Here is a 24,703-nt window from a genome sequence, read left to right on the forward strand (position 1 = left end):
GAATATATAGTTGTAAAAGATGTATTTTAAGAATTAGATGATAAGAAATATAGTTTTTGTATTTGTTTTAGTTGATAGTATTTGTTTTTCCCGCCTTTAAGAGTTATGCATCCTGCCACATGGCCTGAGAAGTTGCTGTGCGTTCACTGTTGATTTGTCTGGAAATGAATATGTGTTTTAAGTGTTTGATTATTATTTGGTTGATAGAAATGAAACATAGTCTTTCTTTTTGATGGAAAAGGAATTACCATGCAAGTTATGTAAATGGTAAGCATGTGCATTATTTTGTATGCAGCAGGCTTTCTAGTCATAAGTGACTTGGAATGTTTCTCGGTCATTTTGAGAAGAATTTTACGGCAGTGAGTGTCTTAGTTTTTCTATGAGTGATGAAGCTTTTAGCTTGTCACTGGTGGACGTAGTAAAGTTTTGATTTGGTCTTGATTGTAACTTGGCCTAGAATTCATCAATAACTTCTTGTCCATGCGAAAAGGAATTTGGAATCACAGGCACCAGAGGTGGTGATTGAATTCATGTTCTTATGCGATTGCATTCCTGTATCATGATTTACATGATATATTTTATAAGGGGTTCCAGTTTTCCTGTCATAACCATATTTGTATTGTTTTGTATTATGTTTTGTCATTTTTATGTTGGCATAGTTTTATGGTTGTTTGTTTGTTGTGTTGACAAAAAAGGTGTTCTGAATGAAATTGAAATTAGTATTCTTTGATTAATTTTGTTGTTAAAATATACTTATGTTGTTATTGTTTTGTTTCAGGGGTAACGTTTTTTTTTTATTGATCGTTGATCAAAAAGAACCATTTGGATTTTTCATTGAGTTTGTTAATCTGTTTTGAACTCTGGTTGTGTAGTCTTAGATTTTGGTTTGAAGAAACATTTTTGCATTTTGGAAGTAAACCGAAGATATCTTTTCATTTAGTAATTTTACATATAATAAAATTTGGAACACCAAACATACTTTTGTGTTGCGTTGTGTGAATCGTGAAAATGGTTAAACGTAAAAGGTTACCTCACCCATCCCCTCGGAATACTTTGCTGACACATTTACTAAAAGTCTTAGCAGGTTTACATATGTATGTATGTATGTATGTATGTATGTATGTATGTATGTATGTATGTATGTGTGTGTGTGTGTGTGTGTGTGTGTGTGTGTGTGTGTGTGTGTGTGTGTGTGTGTGTGTGTGAGTGGTGTTTTTTTTTGTCGCACGAGTGTCTTTACTGTTTAGAGCTTGTGAAAGTATGCGTTAAATATGAGATGTTAATGGTTTTAGAAGATATATTTATATGGTTATTATAAGTTTATTTGACTAAGTTTACTATACATGACCTTGTCCCGATTAAACACTGCTGATTTGAATGTATGAATTGCTGATATATTTTCGAAATTACCTCGACTGTTTTGTTTTGATTGATAAAAGTATGATGCTTGGAACAACGCCTGTCATACCCATATTCTTTTTCTTTTTTTGGGTCATTGGAACGACGACTTCGGAGCAATCAAAAGGTTTCGGGTTCACTGCGATCTCATCAGAAGTACAGTCGTTCTCATCAACGAGAATAAAAATCAACTTTGCTCTCCCAAACCTGGCGGTGGCCTTGCCAATGTGGACCTTGATGACAAAGCCCTCTTGGACGTTCGACATGGTATCGAGTTGCTCCAAACCTTGGATGCTTTGTCCTGCATAACAAAAGAAGACATGGAATTAAACATCTTTTACTCTCTTTGACTTCATTTTGAAACGCATATTGTTAGGTACTGTATGAGTTTTTAACTGGTAGGCCTTGTAAAGTCATTCATTCGCTTGGCTTCCTGGCGAGCGGGCGAAAATTCCATCAAGATAAGTTTTTTGTGACTATTTCTGTTCACTTAAAAGACCGTTGTGATTGTAACGTATTTTTGTCAATAACAACGTTTCAACAACTTACCTTTCTTACGCTTTGATTCTTGTAAAGTCTGTTTTCCAATATAACATTCTCGTATCTTCTATACGTACATGATGCCCTTGAAACGACATCCTGTTTTGCTACCCTCCCCCTGCCCCGCCCCTCTAACACACACACGCACTCACTCCGACGTCGCTTACCCTCTCTCTCCTTCCCTGGCGTTAAAGCCTTTCTGGCCTGTTCGTCCACTGGGAGATTAATAGGACCCCCCCACCCCACACTATCCAATAGGCTTATTTAGAACAGCTTTTTTTCAACCAACCACATTCCTTTTGTGCCATATAAGGAAGTGCTACATCACAAATGTTGCGAAACGAAGTTCGCACCAAAACCACAAACGACTTTCGTTGATTTGGGCGATTCTACGAATCTACTTTCGTTGACTTTGTGATTATGTTTTGGTTATAATTTCTGTATGGAAACCTTTAATTTATTGAATATAGGTTGCCTGATTGTTATTTTAACTGTTTATATCTTTCTACTTTAAGGTCTGAAGTGGACGCTTAAGTCGATCTTTCACTGGATTTCTGTACATGTAGCATACATTTGCCTAGGTTTGGCTGGGGAAAATCAAAGATGGCGGCCAGGAGCCGATTGCCGCTTCACGACTTTAGAGTTCTATATCTTCCCTAATATAAATAGAATACTTAATTTGTGAACTGTCTCACTTTGAACAGTTATACATTCTATGAGTAGAGCTTCGAGTTGCAAATTAATCGCTCATGTGTTGTCAGCGTTTCTTCTGCGAACAGAATTTCTCTGCTGGCGTCGTGTCTAAACCGCGAAATCTATAACACGCACTGTTGAGTTTCGTTGTGCGCGCGCATCCGAGCCGGGCAAGAGAAAATGAGGTGGCGCTATGAAAGTGGTGGGCTTTGTTCGCCTCTCTTTCTTTGGCTCTCTCTGTTTATCGATGTTCCTATCTCTGTCTCTATCTGTCTGTCTCTCTCTGTCGCTGTCTGTCTGTTTGTCTGAATGTCTGTCTGTCTGTCTGAATGTCTCTCTCTCTCTCTCTCTCTCTCTCTCTCTCTCTCTCTCTCTCTCTCTCTCTCTCTCTCTCTCTCTCTCTCTCTCTCTCTCTCGTCTCTCTGAGCGTCAAATTGTTTTAAAGTGAGTGACAGTGATCAAGATAGTGGTCCAGGTTCGAGTGTTCGTAGACGCTCTCAATGATTGCTTTGATAATTATTAAGATGAATATTTAGAGATTGACACTCAAATTAAATATCACTTCGGTTCATCATCTCAGGTCTAGCCAGGCTTTTACAAAGGTATAAGACAATCCCTCCATTTGAACAAATACCCAAAATGAACAGCCTGGGTTGAGGTGCTCTGTGCACTGTGGGCATTACTTTTAATGAATTCATTACATTAAAGCCACTTGATGAAATCTGCATTCTTGAACATGTAATACAACTCTATGCATAAAACAAAATTCTATCAATATAATACAATTTAAAGTTAAAGAATCAATTCTATATGTACACACAAAATGTCAAAGAATGCATTATATGCATATATATAGAAAGCATTTCCTGCAAAACAACAAAATTAAATCTGTTCATTCACTGACCTGCCACTCGTCCTGATCCTGCCATGATCAACTCGCCACCGGCAGAAAATGACGACAGACTCTGCTCCAACTCGAGTAGTATAGATCTGCAACCAGGAAGTGCCAGCCAAGGAGACACGTGGGTCGTCGTGAACAGATAACCGTCCAATCACCTCAGCTGGCTGTGAATACTACAAATAGAAAACAGGAGTAGGGAGTTTTTCGGGTTGGGGTGGGGTTGAAAATAAGATGTTCAGCGTGCAAGCAGGTTACCACTAAAAAAAGAAGTACGACTAAAAAAAGGAAATGACAGTGGAGGGAAAATCGTGTGTTACGGGGCGGTGCCGTCACGCGATACAACACGCCACGACTTGACGTGTCGGCTGCAGTCCCTGAGACTTGCCGCCAAGTGTGTGTGTGTGCGTGTGCGTGTGTGTGTGACTGTGTGTGTGTGTGTGTGTGTGTGTATAGGTTACAACACGAGTGGTTTTTTATATGGCTTGTATTTCAGTCAAGACCCAGCGGATGAATATCATCGGGAGACACGAGCCTCTGGCGAGTGGCTCTCGATTGATATTCCCGCTGGGTCTTGACTGAAATACAAGCCATATAAAAAACCACGAGTGTTGTAATCTGTATATCCCATTCTACCATCAAACACAAAGTGTAAACTACTAGCGGCACTGTTGCGATCTGTGCAGGGTAAAACTGTTGCCAGCGAGACTTAGCCCTTTTGCAACCTTAAACTAAGTGGCCGTCGCTGAAAAAATAAAACGAATGAGTGCATCGATAAGTACGCGGTAACACTACTTTCAGACCATTTAAAAGCTTTAAGTAAAGGTTCATAAGTTGCAAGAAAGTAATGAAGTCGAATAGAAATTAATTTAGTTGAAGCGCACAATTCTTTTGTTTTGCGTTTCAGGTCGGCAGAACGGGCGAAACGGGTTTGGGACCCATTTGGCTTACTCGATTCAGAATCGATTCCACGTTGTTTTTCTCGAACGTGTGTAATTAGGCTTATTGACAGAGAAGCAAATTTTAGGGAACAAATATGTAGGTTTAGATTTAACCATTTGCTCCCTATTTGAAATGTATCTACGTGATAAACTGTTTTGCGAGTGTGTTTGCATGGATGAACTTAAACTGGTATGGGTGTGAGGAAAACGCGACCGACACGTCTGTCACCGCCGATTGACTGGATTACGGAAAAATATGTGGACTTACTGCAGAGCCAGGCAAAAGAGTAGACTTGCTCGCAAAACACGTGAAACAGCCGATGTTTGATAGCTGAAGGCGCACACCAAAACACACTACCGACAGATTCTCAAAAGTCGTCTGCTAACGATGCAAGGGGAGGGTACTCGTGTTTTTGTTTTGGTTCGCTAGCATCTGGTTATCTTGTAAGTTGAATGTTCGTTTTTATATTTAGTCAAGTTTTGACTAAATATTTTAACATCGAGGGGGAATCGAAACGAGGGTCGTGGTGTATGTGCGTGTGTGCGTGTGTGCGTGTGTGTGTGTGTCTGTGTGTGTGTGTAGAGCGATTCAGACTAAACTACTGGACCGATCTTTATGAAATTTGACATGAGAGTTTCTGGGTATGAAATCCCCGAACGTTTTTTTCATTTTTTTGATAAATGTCTTTGATGACGTCATATCCGGCTTTTCGTGAAAGTTGAGGCGGCACTGTCACGCCCTCATTTTTCAACCAAATTGGTTGAAATTTTGGTCAAGTAATCTTCGACGAAGCCCGGACTTCGGTATTGCATTTCAGCTTGGTGGCTTAAAAATTAATTAATGACTTTGGTCATTAAAAATCTGAAAATTGTAAAAAAAAAAAAAAATTTATAAAACGATCCAAATTTACGTTTATCTTATTCTCCATCATTTGCTGATTCCAAAAACATATAAATATGTTATATTCGGATTAAAAACAAGCTCTGAAAATTAAATATATAAAAATTATTATCAAAATTAAATTGTCCAAATCAATTTAAAAACACTTTCATCTTATTCCTTGTCGGTTCCTGATTCCAAAAACATATAGATATGATATGTTTGGATTAAAAACACGCTCACAAAGTTAAAACAAAGAGAGGTACAGAAAAGTGTGCTATCCTTCTTAGCGCAACTACTACCCCGCTCTTCTTGTCAATTTCACTGCCTTTGCCATGAGCGGTGGACTGACGATGCTACGAGTATACGGTCTTGCTGACAAAATGGCATTGCGTTCAGTTTCATTCTGTGAGTTCGACAGCTACTTGACTAAATATTGTATTTTCGCCTTACGCGACTTGTTTTCGACCTGCATTGCTTTCATAATGAAAGAAACGTTTGCTTATTGCATCTCATACATCAGATCAGTTCTGAGATTCATTTTTGCGTGCAACTGATATGGTTTTCTGAGCCGTGCAATACGATTTTAGAACTTCATACAAATGTGTCACATTGTTCGGCGCGAGGTCAAAGGTCGGGAGGAAAGTAGTCCTTTGCCCAAATCGGAATCTGCACTATCATATATTTTTTGGAGTCCATGATGTATTTATTGAGCTATAAAAATACAACATATATACCCATACTGAAGTAACAGAGACAAAGAAGGGAGGTCATGGGATATATATATTATTATATACTGAGTAACAAAAGAAACGCGAAAAAATTCTGCAATGTTTGATTAACAAAATCTCGAACAATTATAGTCCTAGAGTTAGAATTATCAAACCACGAAAGTTTGATGAAGGCATGGTTGACCTAACTGTTGTATGATTATTTTTATGCTGCGACTGTTTCAACACACGGGACAAGCAGATTTAACATTAATAAAGTTTTGGGGGTCTCGTTTCGCTCAATCAGTCTTCATCGCGCTCTCTGGCCACTGATCTGACACTGGTGGCTTTCAATGATGTTCCTGGTAGTGTCAGTGGCTGTATTGAATCGATCTCGAAGACGTTGTGGCAGGAAATTGCGATCTTGTCTTATTGAGGTAATGCGAATAATCCACCGCGTTGCATAACTGCAGTGCTTCTAATGTGAACAGAACATTGCTGAAGGTGATAGACTGTTGACATGTGCACGTTTAAAGCACATGCCAGCGCTTCTGGATCATCCCCAGCTTTAAATCGACCTGGCATTTTGGTGGTGTCAATCTTGGCATCCTGGCTGTTTCAAAAGTGAGACTGGCAGCAAGCGTGCCATGGTCTCTTTTGGTTGCTAATGCATTAGTGAACACATCTCACACATCAGATTTCTCCTGCTCCACTTGCACGTGCTGCGAGCGCGCATTATGTTTTTAACGTTAAACCTGCTTGTCCCGTGTGTCGCAGCATCAAAATAATCACACAAAAGCAAGGTCAAACATGCCTTCATCACACTTTTGTGGTTTGATAATTCTAACTCTATAATTGTTGGAGATTTTGTCAATCAAACAATGACGATTGTTTTCGCGTTTCTTGGGTTGCTCAGTATATGTGTGTGTGTGTGTGTGTGTGTGTGTGTGTGTGTGTATGTGTGTGTGCGTGCGTGCATGCGTGCGTGGATGCGTGCGTGCGTGCGTGCGTGTGTATATATATGTGTGTGAGCGTGCGTGCTTGTGATAGTGAATGTGTGTGTCTGTATCCGTGAGTGATTGCTTAGAAAGTCTTAGATCTTTTTTGTGCAATTTCAAACTTTTTGTGAATGAGACGTTTTTTTTTACTAAATGTTTTAACATAGAGGGGGGAATCGAGACGAGGGTCATGGTGTATGTGTGTGTGTGTGTCTGTCTGTCTTTGTGTGTGTGTGTAGAGCGATTCAGACTAAACTACTGGACCGATCTTTATGAAATTTGACATGAGAGTTCCTGGGTATGATATCCTCAGACGTTTTTTTCATTTTTTTGATAAATGTCTTTGATGACGTCATATCCGGCTTTTCGTGAAAGTTGAGGCGGCACTGTCACGCTCTCATTTTTCAACAAAATTGGTTGAAATTTTGGTCAAGTAATCTCCGACAAAGCCCGGACTTCGGTATTGCATTTCAGCTTGGTGGCTTAAAAATTAATTAATGACTTTGGTCATTAAAAATCTGAAAGTTGTAAAAAAAATATTTTTTTTATAAAACGATCTATATTTACGTTCATCGTATTTTCCATTATTTTCTGATTCCAAAAACATATAAATATATTATATTTGGATTAAAAACAAACTGTGAAAATTAAAAATATAAAAATTATGATCAAAATTAAATTTTTTAAATCAATTTAAAAACACTTTCATCTTACTCATTGTCGGTTCCTGATTCCAAAAACATATAGATATGATATGTTTGGATTGAAAACACGCTCAGAAAGTTAAAACGAAGAGAGGTACAGAAAAGCGTGCTATCCTTCTCAGCGCAACTACTACCCCGCTCTTCTTGTCACTGCCTATGCCATGAGCGGTGGACTGACGATGCTACGAGTATACGGTCTTGCTGCGTTGCATTGCGTTCAGTTTCATTCTGTGAGTTCGACAGCTACTTGACTAAATGTTGTATTTTCGCCTTTCGCGACCTGTTTGTGTTTGAACTCGCCTGACATTGCGAGGAAATTTTCCTTGTTTTTATAAGGACAGTCAAATCTTTGAGTCTTGAGTCTTGAGTCTTGAGTTTAAAAAAAAAATGGTGCAGCGAAGAAGACTTCAGGGTTGAAAAAACCTCTTTGCATACATTTTGAAGACTGATAATAGAGTGCATGTCTGTTAACAGGCACCGGAATAAATTACTTTTTTATGTAGTCAACATCATTATGCGTCAACGTCTATCGAATGCATCCAGGCTTTATATGGAATACAAGCATCTTTTTACCTGAAAACATACACACTATGTATATCCCAGCTGCTCCCTATTTAAAGTCTTTTTATATTTAGTCAAGTTTTGACTAAATATTTTAACATCGAGGGGGAATCGAAACGAGGGTCGTGGTGTATGTGCGTGTGTGTGTGTGTCTGTGTGTGTGTGTGTGTGTGTGTGTGTGTGTGTGTGTGTGTGTGCGTGCGCGTGCATGTAGAGCGATTCATACCAAACTACTGGACCGATCTTTATGAAATTTGACATGAAAGTTCCTGGGTATGATATCCTCAGACGTTTTTTTTCATTTTTTTGATAAATGCCTTTGATGACGTCATATCCGGCTTTTCGTGAAAGTTGAGGCGGCACTGTCACGCCCTCATTTTTCAACCAAATTGGTTGAAATTTTGGTCAAGTAATGTTCGACGAAGCCCGGAATTCCGTATTGCATTTCAGCGTGGTGGCTTAAAAATTAATTTATGACTTTGGTCATTAAAAATCTGAAAATTGTAAAAAAAATATTTTTTTTATAAAACTATCCAAATTTACATTCATCTTATTTTCCATCATTTGCTGATTCCAAAAACATATAAATATGTTTTATTTGGATTAACAACAAGCTCTGAAAATTAAATATATAAAAATTATGATCAAAATTAAATTTTCGAAATCAATTTAAAAATACTTTCATCTTATTTCTTGTCGGTTCCTGATTCCAAAAACATATATATATGATATGTTTGGATTAAAAACACGCTCAGAAAGTTAAAACGAAGAGAGGTACAGAAAAGCGTGCTATCGTTCTCAGCGCAACTACTACCCCGCTCTTCTTGTCAATTTCACTGCCTTTGCCGTGAGCGGTGGACTGACGATGCTACGAGTATACGGTCTTGCTGCGTTGCATTGCGTTCAGTTTCATTCTGTGAGTTCGACAGCTACTTGACTAAATGTTGTATTTTCGCCTTACGCGACTTGTTTATTGTTTGTTTCCGTTGTTGATTGAACATTTCTTCACAAAAAATATGAATTTTGAATTCTCATGCCTGTGTTTTGGCCGGGGTATCTTCATATCATGGAAGGAAATCCCGTTGGCCATTAAAATGCAGGCAGGAAGTTGTTCAAATAAAAACAACTCAGTAGTTGAATGATCAACACTCACAATTCAACGATGGTTGTTCAATTGACTTTTTCTCGGAAATTGCATGGTTTCATTTGAAAGTTATCACAGTCATAATGCCTCAGAAAGAGGCAACAGTAGGATGACTAGCTATCACGATAGGAAAATAAATGTCGTTTCCTGAAAAGAACAGCTATTTGAAGTTTCCCTTGGAACCCGCTCACCTGGTACACACGACGATTCAAGCTTTTTGTCCAAACATTAATAGTCAATATGCAGGATTATTAATGAAACACAGAAACAATGCTGTTCAAAGACACTGTCCTTCTCAAAGCAAGTTCATCTTAATATCCAAAGCTAGTTAGCCGACCAATGTGTGCAAAGGACATTGTTTAAGTACCCCACGCCTAACAAAAGTATTGAACACGAAAAACAAATGCTTACACGACTCTCCCTCGTCATTTCCAATTACAACCACACCCCCTCTCCCTTAAAATAAGACGTACTCCCTCCCCTATCAGACACCCCCCTCCCTTTCCCTAACCATCCTACCCCATAGAAGACTCCCTCCCTTTTAAGACCCCAATCCCCGATTAGACCTTCCGCCTTTCAAGACCCAGTTTTCTCAGATTTTCTATTCATAAACTCCTTTTTACATTTAGTCAAGTTTTGACTAAATGTTTTAACATAGAGGGGGCATCGAGACGAGGGTCGTAGTGTATGTGTGTGAGTGTGTGTGTCTGTCTGTGCGTGTGTGTGTGTGTGTAGAGCGATTCAGACTAAACTACTGGACCGATCTTTATGAAATTTTACATGAGAGTTCCTGGGAATGATATCCCCGGATGTTTTTTAAATTTTTTCGATAAATGTCTTTGATGACGTCATATCCGGCTTTTTGTAAAAGTTGAGGCGGCACTGTCACACCCTCAGTTTTCAATCAAATTGATTGAAATTTTGGACAAGCAATCTTCGACAAAGGCCGGACTTCAGTATTGCATTTCAGCTTGGTGGCTTAAAAATTAATTAATGACTTTGGTCATTAAAAATCTGAAAATTGTAAAAAAAAAAAAATTGTGTATAAAACTATCCAAATGTACGTTCATCTTATTCTTTATCATGTTCTGATTTAAAAAAAACCATATAAATTTGTTATATTTGGATTAAAAACAAGCTCTGAAAATTAAAAATATAAAACTTATGATCAAAATTCACTTTCCGAAATCGATTTAAAAACAATTTCATCTTATTCCTTGTCGGTTCCTGATTCTAAAAACATATATATATGATATGTTTGGATTAAAAACACGCTCAGAAAGTTAAAACGAAGAGAGGTACAGTAAAGCGTGCTATGAAGCACAGCGCAACCGCTACTGCGCCAAACAGGCTCGTCACTTTCACTGCCTTTTGCACTAGCGGCGGACTACGTTCAGTTTCATTCTGTGAGTTCCACAGCTTGACTAAATGTAATAATTTCGCCTTACGCGACTTGTTTAAGACATGTTGTTATCAGATCTTTGTTTAAGGTCTTGAAAGTAGGATGCCACTGTATATCCCCCCCTCCCATCCACCCCACCCCCCAAAAAACTCAAAATAAATAACAAAAATGCTGTTCCAGCTTCACAAAATTATGTTCAAGAGAACATTCACGTCTGACTTATTGACACAGAATTGATCCAAATGTCACCTGTATAAATCCATTCAGTTATCGAACCCTGAGAATATCCCACGTCCCCACATATTCAAACTGGAAAGCACCCTGACCTCCTTCCCAACACCATCATCAGCCTCATACTCAACACCCTCTACATTTTGGAGATTATTATTTTTTTTTTTTTACAAGAACCATACTTTTCTTGACCTAATTAATCTTTGGCTGGCCAAGAGAAAACTTGAACTCAGATACTTGCGTGACCTCATTTCTAACACTATAACATCCTAATATGATGTCATCACTAACAGTCTAGCCAAGACTAAAAGTACCAGACATTCACTAAGCTGTGTCCAAATCAAATAATGACATCATAGCTTGATGAGGTCAACATTTATATTCTTGATAGCTCAGTTGATATTTCAGTAGTGAAAATAATTTCCAGCAAACATGTTCAAGCTGTGACTCTGAAATATGACGAAAACAAGCCAGCTTTGGTCATGCCTATTGTTTATCAACACCTACAGTTGTGTGAAATTTGGAGGCTTTTGCTCCAAAATAAATGAGAAAACCTCAACGTGAAGTTTTTACGAATATGACCCCACTTTGACCTCAAAATGTGACAGGGGGCAACCAAACTAGGCTCATGTTGGCAATTATCAAACCCTCAAAGTGATCAAAGCTCTAGCTTCAAAAACGACTGAGATATCGTGAGTAATGAGTTATTGGAATCAAATATGACCCCCTGTGACCCCAAAACATGACGAGGGTCAATCAATCTTTGGTCAAGTCGGAAGATTGTCAAACCCTAGAAGTGTGTAAAGTGTCAAAGCTCTATCTTCAAAAACATCTGAGGTAACATTTACGTTAAGTTCTTATTAAAAAAAAAAACATGACCCCGCTGTGACCTCAAAATTTGACGACGGTCAACCAAAACCTAAAAGTGTGCAAAGTTTCAAAGGTGTATCTAGAAAAACATACGAGATAACCTCAACGTGTTTTTTTCCACGGACGGACGGAAATAGATGAATTCTAAGACTCACCCATAACTCAGGTGAGACACAAAATTGAGAAATGGGCAAAGATATCCCTCCTTCCCCAGGAAAACAAACAAACACAAAACACACCCAAAAAAACATAGCAAATAAACAAACTTAAATATGTGTGGACCAAAGAGTTTGTGTCAATCACTCAGGAATTCTGGGTTAGCCTTGACTGAAATCCCAAGACGACGTTTGAGTCACTACCTCTTCATTGTTCTTCTCTAACAACCCCCCCCCCCCCCCTGACAGAGTTTACTGTCACTTGTTTATGCATTCCGATTAAAATAATCGGGGGTAAACTGTTGCCAAATGAACAATGACCCGACCAAGGCTAACACCGCGGTGGTCCACGATGAATGGCTTTGCTCTACTTTGAAAGAGTTCGTGTCCTTAAAATAAACCACACAGAAAACAAGGAATCGTCTGTGCACCTGGTAAAACCGAGTAGCTTCCTGGTTGTAAGTCGGATCGAGAATATCCGTGTGATAGATCGTAAAAGACTTACGTACAGTCATGAATACCAACGAACGACATGTTTCACTTGATATCACGGTGTTTGTTTACTTAAGTAGGTTATGAAGAATATCTAGAATTTTAATGAACAAACCCATTACTAGATTTTTAATAAGTTAACAAGCTGAAATGCAATCCCACAGTCTAGACTGAGTCAAAGATTGCTTGACGAAAATGTCAATAATTTTGGTTGAAAAGTGAGGTCGTCACTAAATGTCGCATATGACGTAATCAAACTCATTTATCGAAACAAAGTAAGAAAAAAACCTGTTGGGGGAAATCGTCTCGAAGAATTTGTATCATAAGTTTCATGAGAATCTCTCCTGTAGTTTTCTGGGAATCGGTCACTTCACACACACACACACACACACACACACACACACACACGCACACACACACACACACACACACAAACGCGCACACACACACACACACACACACACACACACACACACACACACACCCATATATATATATATATATATATACGCACACCAACACACACACACACTCACACACACACACACACACACACACACACACACACACACGTTGTTTTGATATTGGATTTTTACATAATTCCATTCACAAACCGGATGAAGCAGAGTGCCCTTTAGTATTTACAAGCCAAACTCTGAGCTCTTTGCCCCAGAAGGTAAATTTGATGCATTCCCGCTGTGCCTTAAATTTCATTGGACCATCAATTATGTTAAAACAGTATAAATCTGTTCTGAAATTAGATAAATATTTGTCTATAAATACATGTCCAATTACTAATATTATTCACACTTTGAAAGCAAAGCAAGTCATCCACACAAAAACGAATCCTGTAAAACATGCCCATCAATCATTTTGATTCATCCGGTTAATTATAGATACGTATATGTAAAGATAAAATAAAAAAAGCTCAGAAAATTGAAAAGAATAGAAAAAAGCGCTTTCCGGTAAAGCGTTATACGCTACTGCGCTATACTGGCCTGTTATTTTCTACATGAGTTTGTCGTGAACGTGACAGCACTTTCTTGGCTTATGGCCGCGGGGGACAAAGCTATACTGTTTTGGTAAGAACAAAATACACACACTCACACAAACTAACGAACACACACATAAACACAAAGCCATGCACATGTGTGCGCGTGCGTGTGCGCGTGCGTGCGTGAGTGTGTGTGTGTGTGTGTGTGTTTGTGTGTGTGTGGCATAAGAGTCTGTGTGTGTGGCTGTGTATCTTTCTGTGCCGGTGTGCGTGTATGAATATGTGTGTCTGTTCGTTATTCTGTTTCTTTGCTAAACCAATGATCACCATTGTCTGAAGTCCAATATCTGTTATATATATATATCGACCTTTTTGCTCGTCTCAGTGTCAGTCAGTTCCGCACTTCCTGTTAGATCCCGTCAGAGAAAGGAGCCGACAAAAAGCAGAAGTTCCCTTTGGTGCAATTTACATAACAAAAATCAACGACAAAAGAATGAAAGGTCATGAATAAAACTTGTTCGGGTTATGGAATGTCAGGGTGGTGAACTGTGTGTTTTTCCCAATAAAAAACCATCTTTCAGCAGGGACACTCTTTCTGTAAAGTTCGGCCAAAGTCACCGACTTTTTGTGTGAAGAAAGATTGCGTCGTTAAGACTGGTGACTAGCTGGTTAGAAATACACCTGGCTTTAGGGATTGTGTTTTTCATTGTGTTAAAAAGCCCAAACCCAGTCAAAAAAAACCAACTTGTAAAAACTAGACTAAAGGTATATAATGTTTTTTTTTTTTTTAAACAAAAACTCTTCGTGTCACGGCTTGACAGCGTGCACTTGTTTGATCATACCAACACATGCAGGGGGTGGGTAGGGAGAGAGAGAGAGATATAACGAGAGAGAGAGAGAGAGAGAGAGAGAGAGAGAGAGAGAGAGAGAGAGAGAGAGAGAGAGAGAGAGAGAGAGAGAGAGAGAGATAGAGATCAAATCAAATCAAATCAAATCAAATTTTATTTTACGAGGGTTGTGGCATAAGCAATATAAACGAGCTTCTTTTCAACCAGCCCTCGCCCAGAGAGGGACTATTCTAATCTTAAATACATATACATATATACAAACGTAAAACAATTACAAAAGATAAGCATGACAGTAAAAAAAAATAAAAAAATGAAAATTAAAAAAAGGCAGAAAAACTATTCACATGACTATATACACGTTGTAGGCTATACATACATCCTTGCGTTATGAAACACTGATGTTTTATGGATAGATATGATCAATATGAAAATAATCAGAACGAAGTCTTCCATCACTGTGACTTTTCGTAATTTGACATTAAATGTAATGAGAGGTGTTTTTTTTTAAAGTATTGAGACTTGTTGGGACTCGAACTGATTCCGGGAGAGAATTCCACAACACGTTGCCAGAATAAGCTAAACTTGATTTAAAGAGATCTATCCGCGGAATGGGGACGTTGAATTTTCGGCTTGGTTTGGCTTTAAATTTTGTAATGAAAGCACTCGGTGCATGGCCGGAAAGGATTTTGTGAAGGGAGAGAGAGAGAGAGAGAGAGAAACGGGGGGAGGGGAGTGACCAATTTTGTCGGCGAACACTCTGCAGCAAAAGCTCTGAGATTATCCCGATAGAGAAAGGGCATACAAATGATTACGAGTCACTGATTCCATTCAAAGTCAGCCATAACTGAAGTAGTCCGCAAACCAAGCCGCGTGAATTACCAGTCCCAATGCTAGAAACAGCATTATTTTATCAACAAATCTAGTATGCAGCACATTAATCATTTATCATGGGAACAAACAACACAAAATACCTTTTTTCGATTTTGAGAATAAATAAATTCTTCTTCACATAAAATTTCTTCCACAGAGCTGACACCTTATTACCACATCTACATATCTCCGTTCGGTCAGTCGATAGCTAATGATCGTGCTGTTGCCAAGATACAAGTCTTTCTGAATTTAAACCTGATCTCCATTAACTTTTCTCCATTGGCGCGGCATTCGCACAAAAAATCAGACATTATTTGCCATAACAATAATTTTTTATAATGCTCTTATTAACTCAACATTGTGCTGAGATTTCCCCAGTGTGTTTGTATGGGGGGGGGGGGGGGGGGGGGGGGGGGGAGGGGGTCAAGTGGAGATCTTCTTCTTCTTTTTTTTTTACATTTAGTCAAGTTATGACTAAATGTTTTAACATCGAGGGGTGAATCGAGACGAGGGTCGTGGTGTATAGTATGTGTGTGTGTGTGTATGTGTGTGTGTGTGTGTGCGTGCGTGCGTGTAGAGCGATTCAGACCAAACTACTGGACCGATCTTTATGAAATTTGACATGAAAGTTCCTGGGTATGATATCCCCGAACGTTTTTTTTCATTTTTTTGATAAATCTCTTTGATGACGTCATATCCGGCTTTTCGGTATTGCATTTCAGCGTGGTGGCTTAAAAATTAATTAATGACTTTGGTCATTAAAAATCTGAAAATTGTAAAAAAAATGTTTTTTATAAAACGATCCAAATGTACGTTCATCTTATTCTCCATCATTTGCTGATTCCAAAAACATATAAATATGTTATATTTGGATTAACAACAAGCTCTGAAAATTAAAAATATAAAAATTATTATCAAAATTAAATTTTCGAAATCAATTTAAAAACACTTTCATCTTATTCCTTGTCGGTTCCTGATTCCAAAAACATATAGATATGATATGTTTGGATTAAAAACACGCTCAAAAAGTTAAAACGAAGAGAGGTACAGAAAAGCATGCTATCGTTCTCAGCGCAACTACTACCCCGCTCTTCTTGTCAATTTCTCTGCCTTTGCCGTGAGCGGTGGACTGACGATGCTACGAGTATACTGGGCCGATCTTTATGAAATTTGACATGAGATTTCCTGGGTATGATATCCCCGGACGTTGTTTTCTTTTTTTCGATAAATACCTTTGATGACGTCATATCCGGCTTTTTGTAAAAGTTGAGGCGGCACTGTCACACCCTCATTTTTCTATCAAATTGATTCAAATTTTGGCAAAGCAATTTTCGACAAAGCCCGGGGTTTGGTATTGCATTTCAGCTTGGTGGCTTAAAAACTAATGAGTGAGTTTGGTCATTAAAAATCGGAAACTTGTAATTAAAATTATTTTTTTATTAAACGATCCAAAAACAATTTCATCTTATTCTTCGTCATTTTCTGATTCCACAAACATATACATATGTTATATTTGGATTAAAAAACAAGCTCTGAAAATTAAAAATATAAAAATTATGATCAAAATTAAATTTCCGAAATCGTTTTAAAAACTATTTTATCTTATTCCTTGTCGGTTCCTGATTCCAAAAACATATAGATATGATATGTTTGGATTAAAAACACGCTCAGAAAGTTAAAACGAAGAGAGGTACAGTAAAGCGTGCTATGAAGCACAGCGCAATCGCTACCGCGCCAAACAGGCTCGTCACTTTCACTGCCTTTTGCACTAGCGGCGGACTACGTTCAGTTTCATTCTGTGAGTTCCACAGCTTGACTAAATGTAGTAATTTCGCCTTACGCGACTTGTTTTTTTTTTTTAAGGCGTACTGTTATTTTTCACTGCAATCAATGGTCAGCTTCTGTCATATAAGCGTGACAGTTTTAAGAAGCTTGAAAGTTCAAACGAACATATTAAGATGTGACATTGAGCGTAGGTCTCTTTTCAAACATGAACTTGACGATGATTCCTCTTGGTCTTGGAACATTAACGTGTACAGGGCACACACCGCGAAAGTCAAAAACACATTATTTCAAAAGAAGAAAATAATTATAAATCGTCTTTAAAAACCAAACAAAAACCAAACACAAAGCAAACAAACAAATAGACTGCCAACGTTTCACAATGTAGAATCACAAATCAAGAATGGTAGTAAGAACGGTAGATCAGTTCATAATCTGTGTCATACGTGTTTGTCTGTCTGTCCACTTACAAGATCACTGGTTCAAAGTACAGTGAATGTGACGGGTTTGGTTTATTGTGTGTCATAAATAAAACGTTCCAATAACATACGACTCTTGTTTTTCGTCCTTGACAACTTTGCTTCTAGCACACAATATAAAAGTAGCTTTTTTTATTTCAATTAATAAAGAAAAACGTCGGCCAGACTATGTCAAGTGGAGATCTTATTCTTCGTTTATGGGCCGAAGCTCCAACCACGTTCACTCATGTCTTTGCACGAGTGGACTTTTACGTGTGTGACCTTTTTACCCCGCAACTTAGGCAGCATACGCGGATTTCTGGGGAAGCATGCTGGGTATTTCCATGTTTCTATAACCCACTCACCGACATGCTTTAAGCCTCGGTTACACAGGAACCGAATACTCCCGAATAAATTCGGGCCGATTCTGTCCGAATACGGGTTGAATCGGATGGATTCGGTGGATTCGGGACGTTGTCGTCAATAATTCGGGGAGCTCCCCGAATCGAGCCGAATAGGTCCCGAATCAGAGCGGAATCGGCAAGAATCGACGCGAATTAATTTTTAGAATCCCGAATACAGCCGAATGCCAACCAGAATAGTGACCAGAATCGAGCCGCATTCGACCAGAATAGCACCGAATCTGACCCGAATGCCCCGAATATGGCCGAATAGAGCCGAACAACGACCCGAATGGGAACGAATATGGCCGAATGCGCCGAATAAGACACCGAATCACCCGAATATGCCCCAGAATCGTCTGAATCGGGCCCAAGAAACTCCCGAATGGGGCCCAAATCGGATCCGAACATCACCGAATTCTTCCCTTTTTCAGGAAGGGGGCGGGGGGGGGGGGGGGGGTATATATTGTGCAACTCCATGCACCTCACTCACTTCACATCTTGTCATTCAATGTTATCACGTGGGCTGCAACAGAGGAAATGGGACACGCGCGACGCTATTTTCGCGAGCTGCATTCGGGTGAAGATTCGGACGGATTCGGGGAGGCATTCGGGGCATTCTGGGCAGATTCGGCTCTATTCGTGCTATTCGGGTCTGATAATTCGGACCGTACTCTCCGAATGATACGAATACGCCCGAATCTGCCAAGAATGTCCCGAATGCCTTCCCGAATTCATCCGAATTCCAGCCGATTACCTCCCGAATGTGGCCCGAATTGAATTTGTCGGGGCCTCATTCGGGAGTATTCAGGAGGGTATTCGGCTGGTTTTGAACATTTCAAAACGAGCCGAAACCCTCCACGAATGTTCCAGAATCCCTCCCGAATTTTTGCTCATTTGGGGAGGGAGAACAGAATACTCCAGAATGCACCCGAATAGGCAATCACATATACAAACTGGAAAGCACCCTGACCTCCTTCCCAACACCATCATCAGCCTCATACTCAACACCCTCTACATTTTGGAGATTTAAATTTTTTGTTTTTTTTACAAGAACCATAATTTTCTTGACCTAATTAATCTTTGGCTGGCCAAGAGAAAACTTGTACTCAGATACTTGCGTGACATCATTTCTAACACTATGACATCATAATATGATGTTATCACCAACAGTCTAGCCAAGACTAAAAGTACCAGACATTGACTAAGCTGTGACCAAATCAAACAATTACATCATAGCTTGACGAGGTCAAATTTTATATTCTTGATAGCTCAGTTGATATTTCAGTGGTGAAAATAATTTCCAGCAAACATGTTCATGCTGTGACTCTGAAATATGACGAAAACAAGCCAGCTTTGGTCATGTCTGTTGTTTATCAACACCTACAGTTGTGTGAAATTTGGAGGTTTTGCTCCAAAATAAATGAGAAAACCTCAACGTGAAGTTTTTACATCTTTGACCTCAAAATGTGACAGGGGGCAACCAAACTAGGGCCATGTTAGCAGATTATCAAGCCTTTGAAGTGTTAAAAGTTTTAAAAACGCCTGAGATAACGTCAATGTTAAGTAATTATGAACCAAACATGACCCCCTGTTACCCCAAAACCTGACGAGGGTCAATCAAACTTAGGTCAAGTCGGGTCCAGTGTGCAAAGTTTGAAAGCGCTAACTTCAAAAACCTCTGAGATAACCTCAACGTTAAGTTTTTATGAAACGAACATGACCCCGATGTGACCCCAACATTTGATGAGGGTCAACAAAACTGGGGTCACTTCGTGAAATCATCAAACCCTAAAGGCGGTCCTTAATTCAGCCCGAAGTTGACTTCGCGAAATCTTTTTACCGAAAACTCAGTGCTGAAGCTCCGTGTTGCCAGCTTCGCGAAGTCTTTTTACCGAAAACTCAGTGCTGAAGCTCCGTGTTGCCAGCTTCGCGAAGTCTTTTTACCGAAAACTCAGTGCTGAAGCTCCGTGTTGCCAGCTTCGCGAAGTCTTTTTACCGAAAACTCAGTGCTGAAGCTCCGTGTTGCCAGCTTCGCGAAGTCTTTTTACCGAAAACTCAGTGCTGAAGCTCCGTGTTGCCAGCTTCGCGAAGTCTTTTTACCGAAAACTCAGTGCTGAAGCTCCGTGTTGCCAGCTTCGTGAAGTATACTTCGCTTAGTCGACTTCGCCCAGGCTTTAAAGTGTGCAAAGTTTCAAACGTCTAGCTTGAAAAACATTAGAGATAACCTCAACGTTATGTTTTATGTCCACGGACGGACGGCCGGTGTAACACAAGAAAATTACTTCCACGAGATTTATACCCCGGAGTACAAATTTCGTACGAAAATGTTACTCCCTTTACGAAAAAACTACTCCCCCATTACACGAGAAAATTACTCCCCACGACAGGTGAGTTCCGAGTAAACATTTCGTACAAAAATGTTACTCCCCTGACGAATAAATAACGAAGAAATTACTTCACCCTGGCACGAGCAATTTGACTTCCCATGCCAGGTGTACGAAATTTGTACTCCCTTGTCCCCTGTTAGTCTTGGGGGTGGAAGGGGTTGAGGCGGGAGGGTGGCACGACATTCGTTTGCGCGAAATCACATATTGGCATTATCCCTTCGCCCGCATCCCATTTTCGCGTACGAGATTTTTACTGGAAGTGAAAAAAATGGGGAGTAAAAATGTCGTGGAGGGAGTAATTTTTTCGTGCCTTGGGGAGTTCTTTTCTCGTACGAAATGTGTACTGGGAGTAAGAATTTCGTACGAAATTTTTACTCCGGAGTAAATTTTTCGTGGAGTAAAAATTTCGTGTTACACCGGACAGACATACGTACGGACATGGATAAATTAATCCCCAGGTGAGACATAGAATGCAAAAAATTGGCAGAGATATCCCTCCTTCCCCAAGAAAACAAACAAACACAAAGCACACACAAAAAGACAACAAACAAACAAACTTAAATGTGTGTGTCAATCACACAGGAATTCTGGGTTAGCCTTGACTGACATTGCAACATTACGATCGAGTCACTACCTCTTCGTTGTTCTTCTCTAACATCAACATCTATCTCAACCTCCCCCACCCTCCCCCTCGGATTACTGAAAGAGTTTACTGTGACTTCCTGTTTATGCATTTCGATTCAAATGGGTGGCATAATGTTACCAAAAGCACACAGATACAAGGCTTACACTGTGGTGGTCCACGAAGAATGTCTTTGCTCTACTTTAAAAGAGTTCGTGTCCTTGAAATAAATGTCAAACAACAAGGAACAGTCCCTGTGCATTTGGTAAAACCGAGTAACGTCCTGGCTGTAAGTCATTTAAGAGAATCCGTTTGAAAGAAAGTCAGGCCTGTGAATTCTTTTCACACATTAGTCACGCTTGAAGGAATATGATGAGAGAGAAAACCGGGGGGGGGGGGGGGGGGGGGGCACATAGGGTAGGGTGGGGGTCATGGTGGGTGAAGCAATTGTGAAGAATATTGTCTAAATATGCTATTTTTAGTAACACGAAATATGGAGCTGGTTTTGACACACTATTTTCACACACTCCCTTTTCACACTAGTTTTTATATTTAGTCAAGTTTTGACTAAATATTTTAACATCGAGGGGGAATCGAAACGAGGGTCGTGGTGTATGTGCGTGTGTGTGTGCGTGTGTGTGTGTGTCTGTGTGTGTGTGTGTGTGTGTGTGTAGAGCGATTCAGACTAAACTACTGGACCGATCTTTATGAAATTTGACATGAGAGTTTCTGGGTATGAAATCCCCGAACGTTTTTTTCATTTTTTTGATAAATGTCTTTGATGACGTCATATCCGGCTTTTCGTGAAAGTTGAGGCGGCACTGTCACGCCCTCATTTTTCAACCAAATTGGTTGAAATTTTGGTCAAGTACTCTTCGACAAAGCCCGGGGTTCGGTATTGCATTTCAGCTTGGTGGCTTAAAAATTAATTAATGACTTTGGTCATTAAAAATCGGAAAATTGTAAAAAAAAATAAAAATTTATAAAACGATCCAAATTTACGTTTATCTTATTCTCCATCATTTGCTGATTCCAAAAACATATAAATATGTTATATTTGGATTAAAAACAAGCTCTGAAAATTAAATATATAAAAACTATTATCAAAATTTTTTTTTCGAAATCAATTTAAAAACACTTTCATCTTATTCCTTGTCGGTTCCTGATTCCAAAAATATATAGATATGATATGTTTGGATTAAAAACACGCTCAGAAAGTTAAAACGAAGAGAGGTACAGAAAAGCGTGCTATCCTTCTCAGCGCAACGAATACCCCGCTCTTCTTGTCAATTCCACGTGCACTGCCTTTGCCACGGGCGGTGGAGTGACGATGCTACGAGTATACGGTCTTGCTGCGTTGCGTTGCGTTCAGTTTCATTCTGTGAGTTCGACAGCTACTTGACTAAATATTGTATTTTCGCCTTACGCGACTTGTTTTTCTTCTATGGTTGATATGATTTGTATATCTGGATCCTTACAGACAGGCACGTGGGAATATTGATTAGTCTATTAAATGTTATAAGTCAAATAATCATATAATATTAAATATGAACATAAATATATGAAAAGGATCCAGATAATTACAAGGCCAAACAGCATGCAACATTTTAAGGCTCTATTTATAAAAATATGATAATTACAGTGTAAAAAGAAGCTCATGCATGTATTTTTAAAAATATTCTTCACAATTGCCTTTCAATTTTTGTAAACAACAATATACCTATATAGCAGAAAACTATACTCTATAATTGATGTCTTGTCCAATTTTCAAACATTTTGACTGATAAATGGCAGCTAAACCATTTATTAAAGCCAAGGGAATTTCAACCCCCCCTCAACCCCTGACATGCCATTACCCAAACAGGATTTATCTACGACATAACTTTCATTCTTCCGTTTGACGTCTAAAAAGACCCAAAAAAAATCGTTGATTTATCTACGATATAGCTTTCATTCTGTCGTTAGACGTTTCGAACGTCAACAACAAGTCGTGTTTTGTTATGGAAAGGGCACCAAAGGGAGCTTCTGCTTTTTGTCGTCTCCTTTTTAGACGGGATCTAGCAGGAAGTGAATGGCTGACACTGACACGAGGAGAAAGTAAGGTCGATACGCCACAGGTAGAAATATTGGACTTCAGACAATGATATCATTGGTTCAGCAAAGAAACAGACAAACGAACACGCAGACGTAATCATACACGCACATCGGCACAGAAAGATACACAGACAAACCCTGACACATACACACACAAACACACACGCACACATACACATACCCACACCCGCAATCACGCATACGTGTGTGGCTGCGTGTTTATGAATGTGTTCGTCTGTTAGAGTGTGTGTGAATATATTTGTGTGTGTGTGTGTGCGTGTGTGTGTGTGTGTGTGTAGGTGTGCAAGGCCGGACCTGGGGGGGGGGAGGTTCCTGGGGTTCCGGAACCCCCCCCCCTGGCCATCCAATGTACCTCTCAGAGAAAAAAGAATGTGGACTTTGGACCCCTGCCTTCAGTTGGAACACCCCCCCCCCCCCCTCAAACGAACTTGGTCCGGCCCTGGTGTGTGTATGTGTGCGTGTGTGTGTGCGTGCGTGTGTGTGTGTGTGTGTGTGTGTGTGTGTGCGTGTGTGTGTGTGTGAATGTATGTGTGTGTGTGTGTGTGACTGCATTTGTTTCAGCAAAACATTATAGCTTTGTCCTCCGCGGCCACAAGCCAATTTTGTTCAATATCAGAATTTTGTTTTCAGTGAATGTAAGGGCAAGTAAAGGCGTTGCCTTAAAAACCGAATGTCTATTGCTCTTTCACTCTTAATCATTCTCTATTTCTCGATAACACATGAACATAAACATATTAATTCGCATGCACAAACTTAACCCAACGACATAAAATGACTAATATAAACATTAATAATCATATTCACATGAAAAACACCTGCCTGCGGGCATATCATTCAGTGCTTTTCCAAAAATATGAAACAAACATTCCCTTGGATAAGAGACAGAAGTTGCCTCAATATGTCTTTTAATATATCCGGAGTCTCCTGATAAGTTAAACCTCGGATATAGGAAACCAAAAACAATTTCCCCTCTACTTTCTTATAAGCGGGTTCCACAGTGCAGCTTTTGTCGTGGTATCTCTCAACATTTACGCAAAAAACTCCATGTTCGATCCCCCATGCCATCTACACCGGCATCAGTAGGAATGACTAAAAACAAATATTACCTAACATATCTATGTAATATAACCTGTACTTGGTAGGAAATTAATTGAACTTTCTTACCGTAATCAAGGATAGTGTTTTCTAAAGTTTTCTCGATTTCTAATTTGTACCTTTATGGTTGATGATTGATATGATAAAATCGTTTATTTAACGTCACTCTGTAAAAACATTGGCGACATTTGTCTTAGATTAAAAACACACACAGACGCGTACCTTATGGCTTTGTCGATTCGATTTTGGGGTTACCTTCATTGGAAATTTACTAGTGTTTTTGTTTTTCACATTAACCTTTGCCGGATGCCGCTTTTGACTACACACGCCCGATGATGCGGCTTTGTCTGAACCCATACATTTGAAAGAGGGTTTTTACCGTTTATTTCTCTAACGACGGGGTGGCTTCAGGGAAACCCACAGCGCTACTTCAGTGGGTGCATCGAGTTTCTCCCTTCACCGACTTCTTGCAGGGGAGGGAGCGGGGGAGGGAGAGGGGGAGGGGAGAGGG

The 24,703-nt window shown here is 39.5% G+C and overlaps 1 protein-coding gene and 1 long non-coding RNA gene across 2 annotated transcripts in view; one reads left to right on the top strand and one right to left on the bottom strand.

The window, feature by feature from the left end:
• LOC138968789 (polyunsaturated fatty acid lipoxygenase ALOX8-like) overlaps window positions 1-3,760 on the bottom strand; it is a 28,126-nt gene extending 24,366 nt beyond the window's left edge. The window contains exons 1-2 of the mRNA XM_070341432.1: window positions 3,536-3,760; window positions 1,469-1,699 (exon numbers count right to left, since the gene is read on the bottom strand). Of these exons, the coding sequence (XP_070197533.1) occupies window positions 1,469-1,699; window positions 3,536-3,560 (256 nt within the window). The 5' untranslated portion in view covers window positions 3,561-3,760. The remainder of the gene's footprint in view (window positions 1-1,468; window positions 1,700-3,535) is intronic.
• Window positions 1-24,703, top strand: part of LOC138968794 (uncharacterized) — a 379,269-nt gene that overhangs the window by 142,990 nt on the left and 211,576 nt on the right. The gene's annotated exons all lie outside the window — the stretch shown is intronic.

This window comes from Littorina saxatilis, linkage group LG6 (genome assembly GCF_037325665.1).
Source record: "Littorina saxatilis isolate snail1 linkage group LG6, US_GU_Lsax_2.0, whole genome shotgun sequence".
Lineage (NCBI taxonomy): Eukaryota > Metazoa > Mollusca > Gastropoda > Littorinimorpha > Littorinidae > Littorina > Littorina saxatilis.